The 26,606-nt window shown below is 33.0% G+C and overlaps 1 protein-coding gene across 1 annotated transcript; it reads right to left on the reverse strand.

Moving 5' to 3' along the window:
* Positions 1-1,081: 1,081 nt before the first annotated feature.
* Positions 1,082-26,434, reverse strand: LOC120139838. The gene is made up of 5 exons (XM_039154958.1): positions 26,114-26,434; positions 25,886-26,011; positions 2,526-2,693; positions 2,350-2,472; positions 1,082-1,444 (listed from the first exon to the last, which is right to left on the reverse strand). Exons 1-5 carry the CDS (start codon positions 26,432-26,434, stop codon positions 1,082-1,084), a joined length of 1,101 nt encoding a protein of 366 aa, XP_039010889.1.
* Between the last annotated feature and the right edge of the window lie 172 nt (positions 26,435-26,606).

Genomic DNA, 26,606 nt, shown 5'->3' on the forward strand with positions numbered 1-26,606 from the left:
GAGCATGTGAGGTTGTAGTTCTTCAAATATGTCCTGGTACTCCTCAACATACATTTTTTGTACTAATTCTGTAAACTCCTCCACTATATCTGGAAAGGATCTATCACTGAATCTATGAAAAAGGTCTAACTCAAACTCATGCCATGTCACATGATGTTTTTGCATAATATAGCCACCAAACCAAATTTCTGCTTTATCCGTTAAATACATTGTATCCACCTCCACTCTTTGCTCATCAGCAATACTACAAAGAGAAAAAATATTTAAGGCATTTTTGTATCCAACCTCGTGGATTAATTCCTTCAAAAAAAGGTAGCTCAATTTTGTGTCTATGCCACATCGTTCCTGAAGTATTAAAAGACCCTCTGTGCCTCTTTCATCCACCTCTAAGCCCACTGTATTGTTTTTAATAGCACTATTCTCACCCACTTGATTATCATTTTTAAAATTAGTCATATGAGCAGGCAAATCATCTGGCTTGGACTTGAGGATCCCAGGTTCATCAGGTTTATAAGTAAACCTTTACAGGTTTTTTCCATTCATGTTAGATGAATTAAGGGTATGTACCTGGTCATTAGCATACTGGTTCTGATCTTCATTTCGGCCAGTCAAAATCCTCAAAAGTTCCTCCACATACCCTTGATTTGTGGCCATTCTAGACTCCAAAGAAGTGATATGATTCTCCTGGTTCTCCCACCATTTAGGAGTCTTATTTTCATCTTGGGATTTTTTTGGATAAAAATTTGGAGGTCACATTAAAAACCCCCTTTATAATTGATCCTTTCAAAGAGGTAAGGAATAACTAGCGGAAGGAGGAAAAGAGTACCTCATTTTATTGATATAAAATTCATACAACAATATGCCTTCGCATTACAATGGATAAGACTATCCCCTAAAAATGCCAAAAAACATCCTCAATAAAACTACCCAGTCAACCAACCCATTCCTTAGCTAACTTATCAGCCTCCCAATTACAACCCCTAGAAATTAACTTAACTATCAATTCCCCAGACAATACAAAAAGCTCAATATCCTTAATTAGATTACTAAAATTCACAGGTGCAGAGGAAGGCGAGTGAATCTAATCAACAACTGTTTTGCAATCAGTTTCTAGAATCAATCTCCCTTTATTAGACCAAACCGAGAAAAAGAAAATTTCAGTTGCTTTCCTAATTGCCTTCAATTCTGCCAGTGGAGGAGGACCAAATTTAACACTTTCTGAAAACGAAGTTAAAGTGGAACCATTTGAATCTTTAAGAATTCCCTTAATGCCACCAGCCAACCCATCATTTGTGACAGCACCATCAACATTGAAATTGTAAAAATCCGCAGGAGGAGGAAGCCATTTCTGTATTACCCTACTCTTTACATTTGAGCACTTAACACCATCTGCTAAGGTAGGATCAACCATTAACAAGTCAACTGAAATCGAAACTTGTTGAAACTTGGCAAGAAACCACTTAGTTAATCTAAATCTTACAATAAAGAATAGAGAAGACTTGTGAAAAACTTTTTTCTCGAAAACAACCGAATTCCTATGATTCCAAATAGACCAAAGAACCACATTCGGGATAAATTTCTAGATCACTGAATTTGCCATTTAATCAGGCCAAGAACTAATGAATGATAGAAGATCAGAAGGCAAAACTGTACATAGATCCCAAAAACTGAAAAACTTATTCCAAATCTCACTAGTAACTGTACAGAAAATAAACATATGCTGGGCAGACTCCTCATACTGATTACATAATGGACAAATATCCCCATTTGATAAGGGAACCCCTCTTTTCTTCAACTCTGATTTCACAACCAATTTTTTATGGGTTACTTGCCAAAGAAATGTTTCAACTCTAGGAGGAACCAACCCCAACTATACATGTTTCTTCCAAATAAGGTTTTATCTTGGGATTGTTTAACCAAAGTTGTTAAATCCTCAAGTTATTTCTGTAGTGCTGCAAAATCAGGTGTTTCAGACATTATTTGGTTTTTCTTTAGTATTCCCAACGTCGATTTCCAGGAAATATTTGGCTCTGGATACCAATTGTGATAGTTATGAGAGAATTAGAGGAATAGAGCGAAGAGAGAATAGGAAATATAATCAAAGAAAGGATGAAGGAATTCAATTTTTATTCAAAATATGCATATCATTTTCTTTACAAGTACCCGTTTTATTTACATACACAGTACCAGGGAATCTAGCTAAGCCAGCTGGCTGTCCTTGCACAAATAATTATGTTGTCATCACAGGAATTGGGCTTCTTTTTGGGCTACCCGCTCACCACTCGGATCTGCTGGACTACCCGCCGGGATCTGCTAGACTGATGGGTTAATTCCTCCCGTGCTCTTTACGTGCCCACTCATCAGGTAAGTAATCCTCAATTCAGTCTCAATCCCTAACCCATATCTCTCTTTCCCCCAATTCATCTTCGATCTCTCGCCCTTCCTCTTCTGTCTCTCGTCCTCCTTCTCCCACTATGAAAAAAATACAATACAATTAGACATGGTTCACTTAATAATGCAAATACATGACTTCTTTCATATACATGAATAGGACCAATATCAATGCCTTTATTGCTTATGTTAAGCAAGCAATTATTGCTCCCTGCTTCAGCAGTCTCCTGGCTCCTCTTCCCCACTTTTCGTGATGTGAAAAATGGATGAATTTGTTTCCCTGCAAACATCCGGGAATTTTCCTGATCAAGCATGAGACATGTGCACTTTCATGTACAACTGACATGTCAAATATTATATTACATGTTAGTTAAATTAAAATATCATTATTTAGAAACTGCCTTCTATTATTATGAGCTGATGCATAAAGATACTATATTGCAGAACCCATCACAAGGAAAAAGGACTGGGGGAGGGAAACTGGGGTAGATGAATTTTTCACAAAAATATAAAAAGGAACAAAAGTAGCTTCTTGTGTTGCAAGGAGAACCCAAGATTGTAACACCCTTAACACGTATACTTCTCGATATACGAGTCAAAGATGTCACATGAACTTAAAAACATTTACTGAACTGAAATTGACGAAAAATTTGTTTCACTTGAAAACACTCATATTTTAACTTTAAAAATATATTTTAAAGTATATCTCAACCTATAATTTATTTCTTTGTTACGGGAAAATAAATTCATTTGTTAATCAGTAATTTTACTAAACCATGCATTTTCGTGAAATCTTTTAAAAACATAATAACATAATATAGTATTTTTCATGCATATATACTTATAAAACTAAACTAAAATTATTCTAGTTTACTATTACAATATATTTAAAATAAATACGATAAATAGAAACTACTGACATAATTATACATGCCACTATTAGTCAAAAGAAACGTCAATGATGTCTTACTGATACTGGTATTATAGGTTATTTGCACACGATGCTTGGAAGGCTCCTAATAAAGCGTTTGTATCTCAATCAGACCCTACGCATGAAAACCATCATGCGCTAAGTACAACTTAGTGAGGCAATAATAATCTAAGGTGAGAAAAATCTGAAAATATCATAAACATAAATAAAATAATCCTAGTTAAAACATTAAACTGACAAACCAACTTTTCCAAGTCGATTTCTTCACTGAGACCTGAAATTTCTTTTTAAATCATGAACTCGTGAAAATTCTGATAAATCATATCTGATAAAATAATCATATCATGCATTCCTGTCAACTGGAAATCATTCACAACTTGCATATTCATTTTCATAGCCCAATGCATATTTATGAGAACATAAGATACATGAGTAAGGTGCGCACTATGCACAACACAGTGGAAATCGTAACTGACATTGAGATATGATGCACTTCAGTGCCATCATAACCTGAATATGCACCAACGATGCTGGACATTGATACACGAATGTACCAAAGCTAATATGATAACATTAATACACGAATGTGTCAAAGCTGATATGATAACATTGATACGCGAATGTACCAAAGCTGATATGATAACATTGATACACGAATGTATCAAAGCTGATAATGGATAAATACTCAATTAATGGCATGCCAAGTGTACCAACAATTCTCACTATAACACACAATGGGCTGATGTGTCATAATAAATCCATCATAAAAAAATATCAGGCATAGGTAGTTCATACCCTAAATAATTCATAAAACTGATATAGAATATTATCTTTATAAACTTTATAAATCATACTGTAAATTAAAATGAGGTTGACTTATCGCAAGTCGTCATCGATCAAAATAATTAAATAAATAATTGCACTCACCCTTGCCTCACTATAGATTCCTTTAAGCGATAATTCTAATCACGTACTTTTACTTTTCCTTTCGAATAATCCCGGTTGCTAGATTTGTCGTGGTCTGGCAATACCAAATAATAACACAAAGTGTTCGAACTACATATTAGTATCGTACTAATATAAGCTATAAGTTGTGAATTCTTTTTACAATTCACCTCAACCTTTCCATTTAGTTCATAATGGTCCTTCACCATTAAAATCATTGCACATTAAATATAAAAATTCCAGCACTTTAATAAAATGCTCAAATCAATACCTCAACATTTCAAACATTTATAATTTCAACTCAAACTTTCCTAACTTTCGATTTTCAACCACCAAACTCAATAAATTTGTAATTCAACCTCAACTCAATATTTAATTCAAAATTCAGCATACTAATAAATTTTTCAGCATTCAATAATTTACTCAAATAATACTGTCATTTAAGAATTTGCAAACAAGCCCTTAAAGTTTTAGAACCTTTCGAATTCCACCATCTAACCATTAAAATGAATTCTTTTAGATTTTTTCTCAACATTTCCAATTTATTCAAAATGGTTTCTTGCCATTCAACTTCAATTCCATGCATCCAAAAATATAATCAACATTTAAACATTACTTTTCATCTTCTAATCCATTTCTACTTAAATTCTAAAATTTCCATATTCAGACAACTCGCACAACCTTTAAAGAAGCAGTATTCTGTATTGATATTCACACTGGAATTTAATTTTGTTTCTTCCAATGAAAACTAGAATTGAATAAGAATCTATCCATATAAAGGAACTTCTAGTTCATTCTGTACAATTTATGGTAAATTTTCAAAGTTGACCGACAGAATCTGTTTTGTGCAGAATCTGCTGCCCCCGTTTTTCTGACCTTTCCTTGGTTAAAATTCATATCTTTTTATACATACCTTGAAATTAATCCCCATTGGTTTTAAACAAAACTAGATTGATATACAAACACAAATATATAAAAATAACCTCCAAATCATTTTTATAAAAGTTTTGGTGAATTTTCAAACTCACTGCTATAATAAAAAATCTAATACGTTTTCATTAATTTGCATACTTAGGTTCTTCATCAATTCTAACAACACTTCTAATATCAAGAATAAATCTTTAATCATAAAAAATTACACTTCCCCTTCATCAACATCTTACCAACTTGAGCATGAAACATGAAGATATTTATGCCAAATGAAAGAGAATTTCATGTAGGTTATTTTATCCTTAATAACCTAACTTAAAATTATAGAAAAAATGGACCGAAAATTAAAAACAAAGCTTTTCACCTTATTAATGGAGTCTCACGACAGCAAGGAGGATGAAGAAACTGAAATTTTCTTCACTTTACTAAACATTATCCCTTAATACACATGTCATTATCTAATATAAATGAATTTTAAATTCATTTAATCTACTTTACCATTTTGCCTTTAATAAAACTTAATAATTTCATCCATGCCACTCCTTGACATTATCCCTTACAGAATTATAATTTTATTTCTATCCTTGAGATTTTTGAAAATTGCAATTTAGTCACCTAATTCCAAAATTTTGGCTTAACAAGGAAAATTACCCTTAATTCCATTAGTCCATGTTAAATTTCACTTTTCTGAAGTATATAAATAATATTTCCAATCATTTTATAACATCCTTAAAATTTTTCATAAAATTCCAGTTCGATTCGATTATCTGATTTCAATACTAAACTTTACTACTTTATAGCTTTTAACACAATTCTCATATCAAAAATCTGATTCACACTAAAATCTATGTTTTAATCTAAACTGTTCATTTAAAGGCTAAAATATATAACTTTTAAAAATTAAAATTTTAGGTCTTAAACTTTTCAAAGTTTATATTTTAGCCGCTAAACTTTTAAAACTTACATTTTAGTCACTGGTCAAAATTTAGAGTATTAAAATTCCACACTTAAAGAAAATTTGTCCTCGAATTTTCTCTACATATCTACATACCTGAATTAAATAGATAAGGAATTTTTTTCTTCATATCTTCTTCTCGTTCCCAAGTTGCTTTCTCAACTTTATGATTCCGCCAAAGAAATTTTACCAATGGAATCGTCTTATTTCTTAGTTCTTTGACTTTATGTGCTAAAATCTTGTAACACCCCTACCCGTACCCGACCCAAATACGAGTCTGAGGTGTCACAAAAGTTTGACCAGGAAAATACAAAATCGATCAGAGCATTCGTAATTAACAAACTATTTACATGCCAACACACTAAATACAACCAAAACACATACTTTGCTAATTACTTCTGATATGATCTTCTAGTAATGATGTTGTCCTTGCCACTCTTATTTCTGATCTTCTTGTTTCTTGGTACCTACGTGTAAATCACTTACACGCCAAGTCATAGACCTAGTGAGGCATAATATGAATATATAACAATAAATTCATGAACACACACTCTTACCATTTGATTATGACATTTCAACTTGCATGTATATATTACACTATGATCATGTCATGGACATATGAAACTTATATCTTTATGCCAGTTTAACTTCAATTTATCTTTAGATTGCCCATGTACATTATTGAGAACAGGAGGTATGTGAGTACATTGAGGTTGTGCACAATGCTATCACCACAGCTTATATAATTCCCACTAGGGATACTGTAAATTTCTCCTGAATGACCACTATGCCCCGAATGACCACTCCTTAAGAACCATATACATAATACAATGGCCCAAATAAGTGTACCAAATTACCACATATATGTTTCACAGAATTACATATATGTCCCGAAGGACCACGTAGAACCCTTGACTCTTGGCATGCCAATTATACCTACATCTCTCATATTAACTAAGACGGGGTTCAATATGAATACATTTCCCCTTTTCATGTCTCTTTTATCACTTTTCATTTAACCACATGATTCACTTCACATGTACACATATGATCACTTCCATTATTTTATATACCTGGATTGATTCTCTTATAATGGCATTCAATCCTATAATATCATATCAAAGCATGGATGAATTATGCATGAAATCTCTATAACAATAATATATATGCATGTACATGAATATAACATCATAAATTCAACTATAAGAGATAGACTTATCGCAAGTCTTATCTCCATACAATTCTATCTAAGGTATGCACTCACCTTAGCCTTGCTTGCTTTGACTCGATCCTAATCCTTTGATTGTTCCGGAACAAGCTTACGTTCTATATCTACATAATACATTGGTACATATCAGTATTCTAATTGGTATACTCTAATCTTTCATTTCTTAAACTAAAAGAAAGGCTATTTTTATTCTTATTTAAGGTAGGTATAGGTATACTCTATAGTCCATCGGTACATTCCTTAACGTGTGTATCGATACACTACCTATGTATCGGTACACAAATTACATTCGATGTTATTTTATTAAGGGGGTGTATCGATACACTCTCTATGTATCGATACACTTATTGCATTCGATGTTTTTATTTCGTTTGAGAGTGTATCAGTACCTATTGAAGATGTACCGATACACTATTCCCAAAAATCACATTTGAGCCCGAGAATTCATCATTCTCAACTTAAATTCTTCATGTTTCATCCCCTTTCATATTCTTAACTCAAGTACACATACTTAAACTAATTTCTACTCATTCAATACATTCTTAACCTCAAAATCTCATCTTTCATATGAAAGTCAATAATTATACCAAATTTCCAATATGTTCTAAATTTAATTCTATCACTGCATATCTCTTAATTAAGTTAATGAAAAGTCAAATTTAGTTTCGAATTCAACATATCAACTATTTTCCAAAAATTCATTTAAAAAACCCATTCTATTTAATCTCTTCTGACATCTTCATCTTTTGATTATAAGACAACATAAACTTTCCTTAAGCTTAAGTATCACATACGGATCATAAACTAACCTTTAATTCAACAAATAATCAACTAATCAAGAAACTCACCTTTTCTCTTGAAGCTCAAGATTGGAGAAGAAGAAAGCTCTGGAGAAATCTCTCCTTTTCCACGTGGTTCCCTTTTTCTTATAAATGAAAATAAAAATCTTTCTTGTCAAATATCTATTTTACCCTTTAATTCATTCAATAATTACTAAACAACCTTCATGAAATATTTCCCAATAAATCCTTGAACTATTCAATTATTCTACTTTAATCACCAAATTCTAAAATTTTACAATTTAGTCAATGACCCGGTATTGAGGTTATTACAAATCTTTACTAGCTCCTCTTTATATGATAAATCCGATTGAATCTCAATTTCCTCTGGCGTTATCACATGTGGAGGATCTAATCGATATCTTTGAAACATCGATACATGAAATACATTATGAATCTTGTCAATCTCTAGAGGTAACGCCAGTTGATAAGCTCAAGTCCAACTCTCTTTACAATCTCGTATGGTCCGATAAATCTTGGACTCAATTTCCCTTTTCGTCCAAATCTTATAATCTTTTTCCAAGGTGACACTTTAAGAAATACCTTATCACCTACTTGATATTTAATCTCCTTTCTTTTTAAATCAGCATAAGATTTCTGTATATCAGAAACTATCTTGAGATTATCTTGGATCACCTTCACTTTGTCTTCCACTTCTTTAATAAGATCTGGACCAATCACATCTCAATCTTTTAGTTCATATCAATTCAGTGGCGTTCAATATTTTGTTTCATACAATGCTTCAAAATGAGCCATTGTAATACTTTATTGATAGTTATTATAATCAGACTATGATAAAGGCAAATATTTTTCCCATGATCCTTTTGAAATCAATAACACATACCCTTAACATGTTTTCAAGTATCTAAATAGTTCGCTCAGATTAACCATCTGTCTTAGGATGATAAGCCGTGCTGAAATTTAATCTTGTTCCCAATGCTTTATGCAAAGACTTCCAAATTCTCGAAGTAAATCTCAGTCTATATGTGAAACTATCAAAATAAGTACTCCATGAAGTCGTACTATTTTTTATATAAATAACTTAACATACTTGTCCATAGAATAATCCTCTCAAACTGGAATAAAGTGTGCTATTTTCGTTAATCTATCCACAATCACCCAAATTGAATCTTTATTACTAAATGTCAAAGATAAATCTGATAGGTTACAACAACCCCGAAGGTACTTGAGGTTCTGCTTTTACCCATTGACATGTTAGATATTTAGAAACAAACTCAATGATAGTTCTTTCCATTCCTGCCCACCAATATCGACTCTTCAAATCTTGATACATTTTATTCCTCTTGGATGCAAAGTCAAAAGACTATAATGAGCTTCGGTAAAAAGATCTTTTTTTTAGTTCTTCGTCATCTGGTACGCAAATTCGACCAAATACATAATACAATGGACCAAATAAGTGTACCGAAGTACGACATATATATTCCACATAATTACATATATGTCCCGAAGAATCACGTAGAACCCTCGACTCTTGGCATGTCAATTATACCTATAGCTCTCATATTAAATAACATGGGCTTCAATGTGAATACATTTCTCCTTTTCATATCTCTTTTATCACTTTTCATATAACCACATGATTCACTTCACATGTACACATATAATCACTTCCATTATTTTATATACCTGGATTGATTCTCTTATAATGTCATTCAATCCTATAATATCATATCAAAGCATGGATGAATTATGCATGAAATCGCTATAACAATAATATATATGCATGTACATGAATATAACATCATAAATTCAACTATAAGAGATAGACTTATCGCAAGTCTTATCTCCATACAATTTTATCTAGGGTATGAACTCACCTTAGCCTTGCTTGCTTTGACTCGATCCTAATCCTTTGATTGTTCCGGAACAAGCTTATGTTCTATATCTACATAATACATTGGTATATATCAGTATTCTAATTGGTATACTCTAATATTTCATTTCTTAAACTAAAAGAAAGGATATTTTCATTCTTATTTAAGGTAGGTATCGATACACTCTATAGTCCATCGGTACATTCCTTAACGTGTGTATCGATATACTACCTATGTATCGGTACACAAATTACATTCGATGTTATTTTCTTAAGGGGGTGTATCGATACACTCTCTATGTATCGATACACTTATTGCATTCGATGTTTTTATTTCGTTTGAGAGTGTATCAGTACCTATTGAAGATGTACCGATACACTCTTCCCAAAAATCACATTTTGAGCCGAGAATTCATCATTCTCAACTTAAATTCTTCATGTTTCATCCCCTTTCATATTCTTAACTCAAGTACACATACTTAAACTAATTTCTACTCATTCAATACATTCTTAACCTCAAAATCTCATCTTTCATATGGAAGTCAATAATTATACCAAATATCCAATATGTTCTAAATTTAATTCTATCACTTCATATCTCTTAATTAAGATGATGAAAAGTCAAATTTAATTTTGAATTCAACTTATCAACTCTTTTCCAAAAATTCATTTAGAAAACCCATTCTATTTAATATCTTCTGACTTCTTCATCTTTTGATTATAAGACAACTTAAACTTTCGTTAAGCTTAAGTATCACATAAGAATCATAAACTAACCCTTAATTCAAAAAATAATCAACTAATCAAGAAACTCACCTTTGCTCTTAAAGCTCAAGGTTGGAGAAGAAGAAAGCTATGGAGAAATCTCTCATTTTCCACGTGGTTCCCTTTTCTTATAAATGAAAATAAAAATCTTTATTGTCAAATATCTATTTTACCCTTTAATTCATTCAATAATTACTTAACAACCTTCATGAAATATTTCCCAATAAATCCTTGAACTATTTAATTATTCTACTTTAAATTCTAAAATTTTATAATTTAGTCACTAACCCGATATTGAGGATGTTACAAATCTCCCCCTTAAGAAAATTCGTCCTTAAATTTTCATTGCAAAAAGAGATGGGGGTACTGATTCCTCATGTCCTCTTCACGCTCCCATGTTGCTTCCTCTACCTTGTGATTCCTCCACAAGACTTTAACTAATGGAATAGTCTTGTTCCTTAGTTACTTAACCTCGTGAGCTAAGATTTGGATCGGTTCTTCCTCATACGTCAAATCTGGTTGAATGTCGATATCTTCTGGATTCACGATATGGGAGGGATCAGATCGATACTTTCTAAGCATTGAAACATGAAAACATTATGTATCTTTTCCATCTTAGGTGGCAAAGCTAGCTGATATGCTACTGGTCTCACTCTGTTAACGACCTCATAGGGTCCAATAAACCTAGGACTCAACTTTCCTTTCCGACCAAACCTCAACACTTTCGTCCATGGAGACACCTTTAAAAACACTTTATCTCCGACTTGAAACTCAATTTCTTTCCTCTTTAGGTATGCATATGATTTCTGTCTGTCTGCTACAGCTTTGAGATTATTCTGAATCACTTGCACCTTTTCTTCCACTTCTTGAATTAACTCAGGACCAATGACTTCCATCAGTCTGAACTCGATAATACAAGCTCTTAACATATTCTCCAGGATTTAAATTGTTCGCTCAGATTGTCCATCAGTCTGAGGATGAAACATTGTACTAAAGTTCAATCGAGTTCCCAACGCTCTATGTAATGACTTCCAAAACTATGAGGTGAATCTAGGATCCCGGTCAGAAACAATGGAAACAGGTATACCATGTAAACGTATAATCTCCATGATGTACAACTCGGCATACTTATCCATGGGGAAGTCAGCTCGTACCGGAATAAAATAGGCTGACTTAGTCAATCTATCTACGATCACCCATATTGAATCTTTTTTGTTTGGATTTAAAGGTAACCCTGTTACGAAATTCATTGTTACGTTCTCTCATTTCCACTGAGGAATCGACATTGACGGAACCTGATGCTCAACTTTAACTTGTTGACAAGTCAAACACTTGGATACGAATTCCGTAATGTTCCTCTTCATTCCAGGCCACCAATATCGACTCTTGAGATCCATATACATTTTGTTCCCTCCAGGATGCATAGTCAGTGGACTACAATGATCTTCCGTTAACAAATCATTCTTTAATTCATCATTATTCGGAATTACTAATCTCTCTCGGTAATACAAGTTCCCATCAGACTTGATTTCATAATCTTTGAGTTCTTCATTTTCTAACTGTTGCAATTTATTCAAACACATTTCATCTTTACTTTGTAATTCATGAATCCGATCTAGCCATGATGGCTTAAGAGTAAATTCTGCACAGATTATACCATCTCCCCTTAATGATAGTCTGGCATCCATAGCTCGTAAGGCTGCAAACGTCTTTCGACTTAAGGCATCCACTACCACATTGGCTTTCCCCGGATGGAAATCAATTACAACATCGTAATCCTTGAGAAATTCCACCAATCTTCTCTGTCTTAAATTCAACTCTTTCTGAGTCATCAAGTACTTTAAACTTTTATGATCTGTATATAAATAATATCTTTCACCATACAAATAATTACGCTAGATTTTAAGAGCGAACACTACTGCAGCCATCTCCAGATCATGTGTCTGATAATTCTTCTCATGCGGTTTTAATTTCCTCGAAGCATAGGTTACCACTTTGTCTTCTTGCATTAGCACGCATCCTAAGCCATTATGGGATGCATCACTATACACTACGAAGTTCTTGCCAGACTCAGGTTGGACTAATATTGGAGCTTCTGTTAAAATCTTCTTTAATTTCTCAAAACTCTCTTGGCATTTCGGAGTCCAAGAAAATTTTACTTCTTTCCTCAACAGTTTAGTTAGGGGTAAAGCTATCATCGAAAAGTTCTTAACAAACCTTTGATAATGACCGGCTAACCCCAGAAAACTTCTAACTTCTGATATATTCTTTGGAACTTCCTATTCCAAAATAACTTTAATCTTTTGGGGATCCACTTACACTCATTCTGTAAAAATCACATGTCTAAGGAATGTCACTTCATTTAACCAGAATTCATATTTAGATAGTTTCGTATATAGCTTCTTTTCTCGTAAAATCTGTAAAATTATCTTCAGATGTGAACTATGCTCTTCTTCGGACTTTGAATACACTAAAATATCATCAATAAACACAACTACAAACTGATCCAAAGAGGGTTGAAATATTTTGTTCATAAGATACGTAAAAGGAGCTGGTGCATTGGTTACTCCGAATGACATCACGATGAATTCATAATGTCCATATCTCGTCCGAAAAGCTGTCTTCGGAATATCTTTTTCTTGAATTTTCAATTGATGGCAACTAGAATGTAAATCAATCTTCAAGAACACTGAATATCCCTTTAACTGATCAAATAAATCATCAATTCGGGGGAGAAGGTACTTATTCTTGATGTTTACCTTATTGAGTTGCCTATAATCAATGCAGAAGCGCATTGAACCATATTTCTTCTTAACAAACAAAACTGAAGCTCCCCACGGTGAGACACTTGGTTTGATAAACCCTTTGTCTAGTAATTCTTGTAATTGAATCTTTAATTCTTGCAATTATTTTGGAGCCATTCGGTATGGTTCCATTGCAATAGGCGTTGTTCCCAGCATTATTTCAATCTGTCTACCTCTTTGTCTGGAGGTAAACCTGGTAATTCTGCAGAAAATACATCGGGAAACTCTCTGACTATAGGAATTTCTTCAATCCCCTTCTCTTTAGCTCTAACATCCAGCACATTAGCAATGAACCCTTGACATCCCTGTAACAGTAACTTCTTTGCCGACTCTACTGAGATTACACTTGTCAATGGGTTATATCCTTCACTAAATACAATGACTTCTATACCTTCTGGACTTCTCAACGTTACTCTTTTCAGTCTACAATCAACATTAGCATAATAACGATATAACCAATCCATTCCCAGTATCAATTCGAATTCATCAAAGGGTAATTCCATCAAATTAGTAGGGAATTCAATTCCCTGAATCCGTATGAGACACCCTCGACACACCACATTGACACGAGCACTTAGCCCTAAAGGATTTGTTACTATCACTTCATTGCTAGTAATTTCTAACTGAATGTTCAATTCCTTCACTAACTTACTGCTAATATAAGAATAAGTAGAACCATAATCAATTAATACCAAAACACTCTTGTCATACAACTGAAAGATACCTGCTATTATTTCTAGGTCATCTCGATCCTCATTGATCTTAAGGTTATATACTCGAGCGGTGGAGCGTATCTTCTGTTTAGCAGAAGACTCTGTCTGATTTCTTCCTCTGCCTTTACCTCTTCCCATCTGAGCTATAGAAACAAACCTCTCTGGCTGTGCAGATTCACCGACTATCATGGGACAATCTCGAACAAAATGCCCAGTGTCCCCACATTTAAAGCATGCTCTCGAAATCATTCTGCATATCCCTAAGTGATTCTTTCCATAATATGGACATTGTCTGATTTGGCTCTGGTTAGATCTCCCAGCTCTAGATCCCATTAACTGAGTTTGTCTGTCCCTCATCGAATTTAATCCTATAGCAGAGGATACCATTGACTCTGATCTAGCTTGAGATCGAGAACCAACATCTTTGCCCCTTTTTATGGTGCAACACTCGATGATGCACCCGATCTTTTCGATATCTGGGCTTGGGAATCTCTAAACCTCTCATTCTGAGCTCTTTCAAGAGCTTTAGCACGATTTACCACCTCTTGAAACGATGATAGATTCAATACAATCAACATTTCCTTCAATCTTGGACGTAAACCTTCCACGAACCACTCACAAGCATCATTCTCTATAGGAATAAGCTCAGAAGCGAAGTAGCTCAGCTTATTAAAGTCACACTCGTACTCATACACTGTACGGTTCCATTGCTTAAAATTCATGAACTCTTGCTTCATCCGTCGAATGAATTAATCTCCTATGTATTTATGCTTGAATTCCTCCAAGAACAAGGACCAAGTTACTTGATCACCAGACATTCTCAATGTAACATTGGTCTACCAAATCCTTGTTTACCCTCTCAACAAGGAAACCACTCCATCAAGCTTCTCCATATCTGAACAATGAAGTCCCTCTAGCATAATTTTCACGTCGTTGAGTCAAAGGTTCGCAGCAACAGGACCTTCTTCGGCTTCACCTCTAAACTCTGAAGCTCCTAGACCCTTCAACTCCTTTGTAACATTCATTCTTGGAGTTGAAGTAGTAGAAGGCTGGAAACGCGTCAATATCGCGTCTAACGTCCTAAAGAACACATCTTGATCAGCTACAGAACTCCGTAAGGTGCCTGTTCTTCACCTTGCCTAGCCAGGGCAGGTGAATTACTGCTTTCAGCAGGACTATCATCTCCCGCTTCACTTCTAGAACTACCATGTCCGAACATTTATAAAAACATAACCATATCGTTATATTAGCAAAACAACATACTTACTATTTTATCAGAACAAAAGTTTTCACTATTTTGTTGGCATGTATACATTATAAGACACCCTAGACCCCAGTTTATACCGAGAATAGACTAAACCGTAGCTCTGATACCATTAAATATAACACCCCTACCCGTACCCAACCCGAATACGAGTCTGAGGTGTCACATTGACTTTTCAAGCTTTGACTCAAAAAGAAAATCAAGGAAATTTTGAACTTTCATTACAATAAAAGTTGTTGACTTACAAAAGTTTGACCAGGAAAATACAAAATCGATCAAAGCATTCGTAATTAACAAACTATTTACATGCCAACATACTAAATACAACCAAAACACATACTTTGCAAAATACTTCTGATATGATCTTCTAGTAATGATGATGTCCTTGCCACTCCTATTTCTGATCTTCTTGTTTCTTGGTACCTACATGTAAATCACTTACACGCTAAGTCATAGACTTAGTGAGGCATAATATGAATATATAACAATAAATTCATGAACATGCACTCTTACTATTTGATCATGACATTTCAACTTGCATGTATCTATTACACTATAACATATATTATCATGTCATGCACATATGAAACTTATATCTTTATGCCAGTTTCACTTCAATTTATCTTTAGATTGCCCGTGTATATTATTGAGAACAGGAGGTACGTGAGTACTGAGGTTGTACACAATATTGTCACCACAGCTCGTATAATTCCCACTAGGGGAACTATAAATTTGTCCCGAAGGACCACTATATCCCGAAAGACCACTATGTCCCGAAGGACCACTCCTTAAGAACCATATACATAATACAATGACCCAAATAAGTGTACCTAAGTACCACATATATATTCCACAGAATTACATATATGTCCCGAAGAACCACGTAGAATCCTCGACTCTTGGCATGTCAATTATGCCTACAACTCTCATATTAAATAACATGGCCTTAAATATGAATACATTTCTCCTTTCATATCTTTTTATCACTTTTCATATAACCACATGATTCACTTCACATGTACACATATGATCACTTTCATTATTTTATATACCTGAATTGATTCTCTTATAATGGCATTCAATCCTATAATATCATATCAAAGCATGGATGAATTATGCATGAAATCGCTATAACAATAATATATATGCATGTACATGAATATAACATCATAAATTCAACTATAAGAGATAGACTTATCGCAAGTCTTATCTCCATACAATTCTATCTAAGGTATGCACTCACCTTAGCCTTGCTTGCTTTGACTCGATCCTAATCCTTTGATTGTTCCGGAACAAGCTTACGTTCTATATCTACATAATACATTGGTACATATCAGTATTCTAATTGGTATACTCTAATCTTTCATTTCTTAAACTAAAAGAAAGGCTATTTTCATTCTTATTTAAGGTAGGTATCGGTACACTCTATAGTCCATCGGTACATTCCTTAACGTGTGTATCGATACACTACCTATGTATCGGTACACAAATTACATTCGATGTTATTTTCTTAAGGGGGTGTATCGATACACTCTCTATATATCGATACACTTATTGCATTCGACATTTTTATTTCGTTTTGAGAGTGGATCAGTACCTATTGAAGATGTACCGATACACTTTTCCCAAAAATCACACTTTGAGCCCGAGAATTCATCATTCTCAACTTAAATTCTTCATGTTTCATCCCCTTTCATATTATTAACTCAAGTACACATACTTAAACTAATTTCTACTCATTCAATACATTCTTAACCTCAAAATCTCATCTTTCATATGGAAGTCAATAATTATACCAAATTTCCAATATTTTCTAAATTTAATTCTATCACTTCATATCTCTTAATTAAGTTGATGAAAAGTCAAATTTAGTTTGAATTCAACTTATCAACTCTTTTTCAAAAATTCATTTAGAAAACCCCTTATATTTAATCTCTTCTGACTTCTTCATCTTTTGATTATAAGACAACTTAAACTTTCCTTAAGCTTAAGTATCACATAAGGATCATAAACTAACCCTTAATTCAACAAATAATCAACTAATCAAGAAACTCACCTTTGATCTGGAGAAATCTCTAGAGAAATCTCTCATTTTCAACGTGGTTCCCTTTTCTTAAATGAAAAAAAAATCTTTCTTGTCAAATATCCATTTTACCCTTTAATTCATTAAATAATTACTAAACAACCTTCATGAAATATTTCTCAATAAATCCTTGAACTATTCAATTATTCTACTTTAATCACCAAATTCTAAAATTTTACAATTTAGTCACTGACCCGGTATTGAGGATGTTACAAATCTTTACTGGCTCCTCTTTATATGTTAAATCCGGTTGAATCTCAATTTCCTCAGGCGTAATCACGTGTGGAGGATCTAATCGATATCTTTGAAACATCGATACATGAAATACATTATGAATCTTGTCTATCTCTAGAGGTAATGCCAGCTGATAAGCTCAAGTCCAACTCTCTTTACAATCTCGTATGGTCCGATAAATCTTGGACTCAATTTCCCTTTTCGTCCAAATCTTGTAATCTTTTTCCAATGTGACACTTTAAGAAATACCTTATCACCTACTTGATATTTAATCTCTTTTCTTTTTAAATCAGCATAAGATTTATGTATATCAGAAACTATCTTGAGATTATCTTGGATCACCTTCACTTTGTCTTCCACTTCTTTAATAAGATCTGGACCAATCACATCTCAATCTTTTAATTCATATCAATTCAGTGGCGTTTAATATTTTCTTTTATACAGTGCTTCAAAAGGAGCCATTGTAATACTTGATTGATAGTTGTTGTTATAATCAGACTATGATAAAGGCAAATATTTTTCCCATAATCCTTTTGAAATCAATAACACATACCCTTAACATGTTTTCAAGTATCTAAATAGTTCGCTCAGATTAACCATCTGTCTTAGGATGATAAGCCGTGCTGAAATTTAATCTTGTTGCCAATGCTTTATGCAAAGACTTCCAAATTCTCGAAGTAAATCTCGGTCTATATGTGAAACTATCGAAATAGGTACTCCATGAAGTCGTACTATTTTTTTATATATATAACTCATCATTCTTGTCCATAGAATAATTCTCTCAAACTGGAATAAAGTGTGCCTATTTTCGTCAATCTATCCACAATCACCCAAATTGAATCTTTATTACTAAATGTCAAAGATAAACCTGATAGGTTGTAACAACCCCGAAGGTACTTGAGGTTCTGCTTTTACCCATTGACATGTTAGATATTTAAAAATAAACTCAATGATAGTTCTTTTCATTCCTACCCACCAATATCGACTCTTCAAATCTTGATACATTTTATTCCTCTTGGATGCAAAGTCAAAAGACTATAATGAGCTTCGGTAAAAAGATCTTTTTTTTAGTTTTTTGTAATCTGGTACGCAAATTCGATTTTGATAATACAAACATCCATTAGATTTAATTTTAAAATATGTCATTTTTCCTTTCTTGCTTGCTCCATTATATCTAGACACTTCTTATCTTTATTCTGAAGATCCTTGATTTGATCCAATATGGCAGTTCTCAATCTCAATTCTGCAATGAATGCACCATCTTCTTCCATTGATAGTCGTGCATCTAACGCTCTCATAGCAGCAAAGTTTTTTCGGCTAAGTGCATCAACTACCACATTAGCCTTCCCTGAATGATAATCAATAATCACATCATAATCTTTGAGAAACTCAATCCTCTTCTTTGCATTAGATTTAATTCTTTTTTAGTGAGCAAATATTTTAAACTCTTATGATCTGTATAAATGTAGGATCGTGCACCATACAAGTAATGACGTCATATCTTCAGAGCAAACACTACAGTTGCTAGCTCCAAATCATGTGTCAGATAATTCCGTTCGTGTGCCTTTAACTTCCTTGAAGCATAGGCTATCACTTTACCTTCTTGCATTAGAACACATCCCAAACCATTATGGGATGCATCACTGTAGATTACATAATCCTTTCCTGACTCTGGTTGTACTAATATCAGTGCCTCTGTCAGAATCGTTTTAAGCGTGTCAAAATTTTCTTGACACTTTTCAGTCCACGAATGTTACATCTTTCCAAAGTAGTTGGTAAGTGGAGATGTAATTTTTTAAAATTTCTTCAAAATTTCGATAATATCCAGCTAATCCCAAGAAACTTCAGACTTCCGAAACATTTTGCGGAGGTTTCCACTCCACTATCGCTTGCACTTTCTTAGAATCTACTATAATTCCTTCTGTTGAAATCACATGGCCCAGAAAGGCGACCTCTGATAGCCAAAATTCACATTTTGACAATTTAACATATAACTTTTTATCTCACAACGTCTATAGTATGATACGGAGATGTGCGTTATGATTCTCCTTAGTCTTAGAATTCACCAAAAATATCATCAATGAAAACAACCACAAATTGATACAAATATGGTTGAAATACCATATTCATCAAATCTATAAATGTTGTTGGAGCTTTTGTCAATCCAAACGGCATCACAACAAACTCATAATGACATATCGGGATCTAAAAGTCATCTTTGGAATATTTTCCTCCTTTATCTTTAGCTGATGATACCCTGATCGAATATCAATTTTTGAAAATACTAAAGCACCTTTAAGTTGATCAAACAAGTCATTGATCCACGGGAGAGGGTATTTGTTCTTTACTGTCACTTTATTCAGTTTACGATAATCGATACATAATCACATCGATCCATTTTTATTTTTAACAAAAAGTACCGGTGCACCTCACGGAGATACACACGGTCTAATAAAATCTCAATCAAGTAGCTCTTGTAATTGCGCCTTTAATTCTCTGAGTTCCGTTGGAACCATCCTGTACAGAGCCAATGAAATAGGAGCAGTGCCTGGAAAAATATCAATTTTAAGCCCTACTTCTAAATCAAGAGATAATCTGGGTAATTTATCAAGAAATACATTTGAAAATTCTTGAACTATCGGAATATTCTCTAATATAATTTCAGATGTCCAGGTATCAAGCATATTTGCTAAGAAAACTATACAACCTTTTTCATTATTTTCGTTATTGTCACTGCTAATATCAAATTGGGCAAAGATTTCGCTTTTTCTCCAATTACTATTATCTCGGTACCCTTTACATCTTTTATAAATAATTGATTCATGCGATAATCTACCCAACCATACTGTCGAGATAACCAATCCATGCCCAATATAATCTCAAACTCGTCAAATTGTAACTCCAAAAGGTTCGTCGAGAATACAACCCCTTGAATCTTTATCGGAAAATTTCTATTAATCTGTGTAACTCTAGAACTATGACCCAGTGGATTTATAGCTATCATATCACTATTGATGGGTTCTACAAGAATATTCTTATTTTTAATTTATTCCGAACTAACATAGGAATGCGTAGAACCTGGATCAATCAAAACAAATACAGACTCATCATAAAGATAGAAATACCACTTTCAGATTTATTTTGGTACCTATAACTGAAACCTCAACCTTTTTTAAACTAAAATGAGGATGACGATCCTGATCTTTTAGTTTGTCATCTACTCTCTATAATATAACTCTCATTTTGCGTCATTTTCAAATCTTTTGCTTTATTCACTACTTCCTGAAAAGTGGTCAAATTTGTAGTCAACAACAGTCCCCTGAGTCTAGGGTGGAGGCCTCAATTAAATTTCTGACATATGTCTCATTCAGTGAGAACCATACCCGAGGTATATCGAGCAAGTTTATTAAACTCACATTTATACTCGTATACAAATTTACCACCCTGAATTAAATTAAAGAAATCCTGCTTCATCTGGATAATAAACAACTTACTGATATATTTCTTCTAAATACTTCTAGGAAAAACCACAAAGTGATCTGATCTAGATGAACATGTGTCATCATGTTCGTCCACCATATACGAGCTTGGCCTTGTAACAATGAAATTATTCCATCCAATCTTTCATTATCAGAATAGTGAAGATTGTCCAACATTATTTCCACATCTTTCAGCCACATATCTACCACTATTGGGCCTTCGTTTGCTTCGCCTTTAAATTCTGCAGCTCCTAAACTTTTTGGTTTTTTCAGAACCAATATTCTCGGAAATGAAAGAGAAGATGGAGGCGTAGGAATGGGATGTGCTGCAGCTAGTTGATATCAAGCCATGATAGCCCATAGAGCTTGTAAAATGTTCCCTAATCTGGAGCCGACACTCCTTGATGTGTCTTTGCTCCCTATCGTTGAGGAACATACTCTACCTTGTTACTATTACCTCCTGTTCGGTGGATTGTCTTATGCCTTCCGAACCCGACATATAAATACAATCACAAATTTATGTTAGTAAGGAGTAGTATCATAAATAAAATCATCAGACCATACCATATTAGTTATTTCGACATCTTAGTGGCATGTACATATTTCTGATATAAAATAGGCTCAGTTTAGGCTAAAATAAACTAAACCGACAGCTCTGATACCAATAAATGTAACACCCTTAACCCGTATACATCTTGATATACAAGTCAAAGATATCACATCAACTTAAAACATTTACTGAACTGAAATTGCCTAAAAAATTGTTTCACTTGAAAACACTCATATTTTAAATTTAAAAATCTATTTTAAAGTATATCTCAACCTATAATTTATTTCTTTGTTACGGGAAAATAAATTCATTTGTTAATCAGTAATTTAAAATAGTTCTAGTTTACTATTACAAATTATTTAAAATAAATACGATAAATAGAAACTACTAACATAATTATACATATCACTACTAATCAAAAGAAACTTCAATGATGTCTTACTGATACTGGTATTATAGATGATTTGCACATGATGCTTGGAATGCTCCTCATAAAACGTTTGTATCTCAATCAGACCTTACGCATGAAAATCATCACGCGCTAAGTATAACTTACTGAGATAGTAATAATCTAATGTGAGAAAATCTGAAATATCATAAACATAAATAAAATAATTCGAGTTAAAACGTTAAACTGACAAACCAACTTTTCCAAATCGATTTCTTCACTGAGACCTGAAATTTCTTTTTAAATCATGAACTCATAAAAATTCTGATAAATCATATCTGATAAAATAAGCATATCATGCTTTCAGTCAATTGGAAATCATTCACAACTTGTATATTCATTTTCATAGCCCAATGCATATTTATGAGAACATAAGATACGTGAGTAAGGTGCGTACTATGCACAACACAGTGCAAAACGTAACTGATATTGAGATATGATGCACTTCAGTACCATCATAACCTGAATAAGCACCAACAGTGCTGGACATTGATACACAAATATACCAAAGCTGATATGATAACATTGATACACGAATGTATCAAAGCTGATATGATAACATTGATACACGAATATACCAAAGCTGATATGATAACATTGATACACGAATGTATCAAAGCTGATAATGGATAACTACTCAATTAATAGCATGCCAATTGTACCAACAATTCTTACTATAACACACAATGGGCTAATATGTCATAATAAATCCATCATAAAAATATCATGCTTAGGTAGTTCATACCCTAAATAATTCATAAAACTGATATAGAATATTATAAAAATATTCTTATAAACTTTATAAATCACTGTAAATTGAAATGAGGTTGACTTATCGTAAGTTGACCTTGATCAAAATAATTAAATAAATAATTACACTCATCTTTGCCTCACTATAGATTCCTTTAAGTGCTATTTCTAATCACGTACTTTTCCTTTTCCTTTCAAATCATCCTGATTTCTAGATTTGTCGTGATATGGCAATACCAAATAATAACACAAAGTGTTCGAACTACATATTAGTATCGTACTAATATAAGCTATAAGTTGTGGATTCTTTTTAGAATTCACCTCAACCTTTCCATTTAGTTCATAATGGTCATTCACCATTAAAATCATTGCACATTAAATATAAAAATTCCAGCACTTTAATAAAATGCTCAAATCAATACCTCAACATTTCAAACATTTATAATTTCAACTCAAACTTTCCTAACTTTCGATTTTCAACCACCAAACTCAATAAATTTATAATTCAACCTCAACTTAAAATTTAATTCAAAATTCAGCATACTAACAAATTTTCCAGCATTCAACAATTTATTCAAATAATACTTCTTTATTTAAGAACTCGCAAACAAGCCCCTAAAGTTTTGGAACCTTTCGAATTCCACCATCTAACCATTAAAATGAATTCTTTTAGAATTCTTCTCAACATTTCCAATTTATTCAAAATGGTCTCTTGCCATTTAACTTCAATTCCAAGCATCCAAAAATATACTCAACATTTAAACATTACTCTTCATCTTCTAATCCATTTCCACTTAAATTCTAAAATTTCCATATTCAGACAACTCGTACAACCTTTAAAGAAGCAATATTATATATTGATATACACACTGGAATTGAATTTTGTTTCTTCCAATGAAAACTAGAATTGAATAAGAATCTATCCATATAAAGAACTTCTTCTAGTTCATTATGTACAATTTATGGTAAGTTTTCAAAGTTGACTAACAAAATTTGTTTTGTGCAGAATCTGTTGCACCCGTTTTTATGACATTTCCTCGGTTAAAAATTCATATTTTTTTTATATACCTTGAAATTGATCCTCGTTTATTTTAAACAAAACTAGATTGATATACGAACACAAATATATAAAAATAACCTCCAAATCATTTTATAGAATTTCTGGTGAATTTTAAACTCACTGCCAGATTCAAAAATCTAAATTGTTTTCATTAATTTGCATCCTTAGGTTCTTCATCAATTCTTACAACACTTCTAATATCAAAAATCAACCTTTAATCATAAAAAATCACACTTCTCCTTGATCAACATCTTACCAACTTGAGCATGAAACATGAAGATTTTTATGCCAAATGAAAGAGAATTTCATGCAGGTTATTTTATCCTTAATAACCTAACTTAAAATTCTAGTAAAAATTGACAAAAAATTAAAAACAAAGGTTCTCACATTATTAATGGAGTCTCATGGCAGCAAGGAGATGAAGAAACTGAAATTTTCTTCACTTTACTAAACATTATCCCTTAATACACATGTCATTATCTGATATAAATAAATTTTAATTATTCATTTAATCCACTTTACCATTTTTCCCTTAATAAAACTTAATAATTTCATCCATGCCACTCCATGACATCATCAAATCCATAAAGGAAATATCTTAATTATGATTTTATACTTTATCCTTGAAATTTTTTAAAATTTCAATTTAGTCCCATAATTCCAAAATTTTGGCTTAACATGGAAAATCAACTTTAATTCTATTGATTCATGTTAAATTTCACTTTTCTAAATAAAATATTTTCCAATCATTTTATAACATCCTTCAAATTTTCGTAAAATTCTGGTTCGATCCAATTATCTGATTTTAATACCGAACTTTACTGCTTTATAGCTTTTATCACAATTCTCTTACCAAAAATCTGATTCCCACTAAAATCTCTGTTTTAGTTCAAACTGTTCATTTACAGGCTAAAATATATAACTTTTAAAACTTACAATTTCGGCTCTTAAACTTTTCAAAGTTTATACTTTAGCCACTAAACTTTCAAAACTTACATTTTAGTCACTGATCAAAATTTGGGTATTACAAAGACGCTCCACATTAAAAGGATCCATGAAACTTGGACAAAAATAAGCTTCTCAATAGGCTTTAAGAGTGAAGGTACCTTATCATTTTGCCTTCTGTCAAAAGTAGGAACATCCTGCTCAATGACACAAAGCTCCAGGAAGTCCAACTTAAGCTATGGTACATCATCAATGACGTCCAGCAAACAGCACACAACCTATATTACCTATTAAACCCTTGCACCTTTCTTTCAGAAAATTAGAATCACCAAACAGCAGTCACTATGTTCACAGTCTCAACATTATTTTCGATCTCCTTAATTCTAAGTTTACCTTTATTATCTGATTTGGTCATCCCTATGTTTCTAAAAGAACCCAAGGCATAAAGCTAAAATTTCACCACAAAGCTTTTCAATTTTCTCTATTGTTATAATTTCTTGGAACTATTGTTGTATTCCGTAGTTACATTGAAATCTTTCAGCATTAGAGCATTATATTTACTTCAACAACCAAAATAAAATTCTTAATCAACACCAACCACGAGCAAAAAATAAACAAAAAGCCAGTTAATTGCTAATGTCAGCTATCCAAAGTACAATAGTAATCAAAAACCATATTAATACTTCCAAAAGCATGAGGTGATGTTGAAATAAGGAAGAAAATAGTATAACACCAACCTCAGCAGTCAACTTTGCCTCCAGTCTCAAATTAGGGATTGGAGGCGGTGATGCATCGTCACTCCTCATCACATTATTCGTCCCATTCTTCTTTGGTGTAGTTTTCATGGGCGATTTATCATTTGCCTACTCGTTGAAGATCAGACAAAAAGTTTAAAGCAATAACTATAAAAAATCTCTACCTTTCTGTTTAAACGATTCATAAAACAAAAATTAATTCAACTAAACCTTTTTAGAAGCTCGATTCTGAGGAGTTACTTTCCCTTTCCCTTTCCGTTTTCTTCCCCTCTTCTTGCTTTGACTACCGTAGAGCTCTTCATCTTCAAGGTCATTATTATCATCCTCACCTTCATTAGCTTTCTCGTCAATCTTTGGTTCAATTTCTGAACCTGCATTAGCCATCTCCTCGATCTTCGGTTCAATTTCTGGAGATTTGTGAGGAAACAAAGTTGACTGGACCAACCTCCGGCGGACTCTGCTCCGTTCCCGCTGATCGGTGCCGTTGGCCATCAGCACTTCCGCCTCGTTCTTCTCAGCCGATTCCTCCATGTTTATTTTTTGTTAACGTTCAAATTGTAGCTAAGCTTTTAAGGTTTGCTCACACAGCCGAAGCCGAATTAATAAAGAGGTTAAATAAGGTCAAATTAAATTAAATCAAATAATGGTTATTTATACATATACGAAATTAATTGTGTTAATAATCTCTTTTTAAATTTTAAAA

The sequence above is a fragment of the Hibiscus syriacus genome, unplaced genomic scaffold (assembly GCF_006381635.1).
Source record: "Hibiscus syriacus cultivar Baekdansim isolate YM2019G1 unplaced genomic scaffold, ASM638163v2 tig00110776_pilon, whole genome shotgun sequence".
Taxonomy (NCBI): Eukaryota; Viridiplantae; Streptophyta; class Magnoliopsida; order Malvales; family Malvaceae; genus Hibiscus; species Hibiscus syriacus.

Coding starts and splice junctions, on each gene's coding strand:
- LOC120139838 (XM_039154958.1), bottom strand. CDS start 26,434: ATGGAGGAATCGGCTGAGAAGAACGAGGCGGAAGTGCTGATGGCCAAC. Junction 2,694..25,885: donor AGGCAAAGTTGACTGCTGAG/GTTGGTGTTATA, acceptor ATGCTTGATCAG/GAAAATTCCCGGATGTTTGC. Junction 1,445..2,349: donor CTTACCTGATGAGTGGGCAC/GTAAAGAGCACG, acceptor TTTCTTGCCAAG/TTTCAACAAGTTTCGATTTC.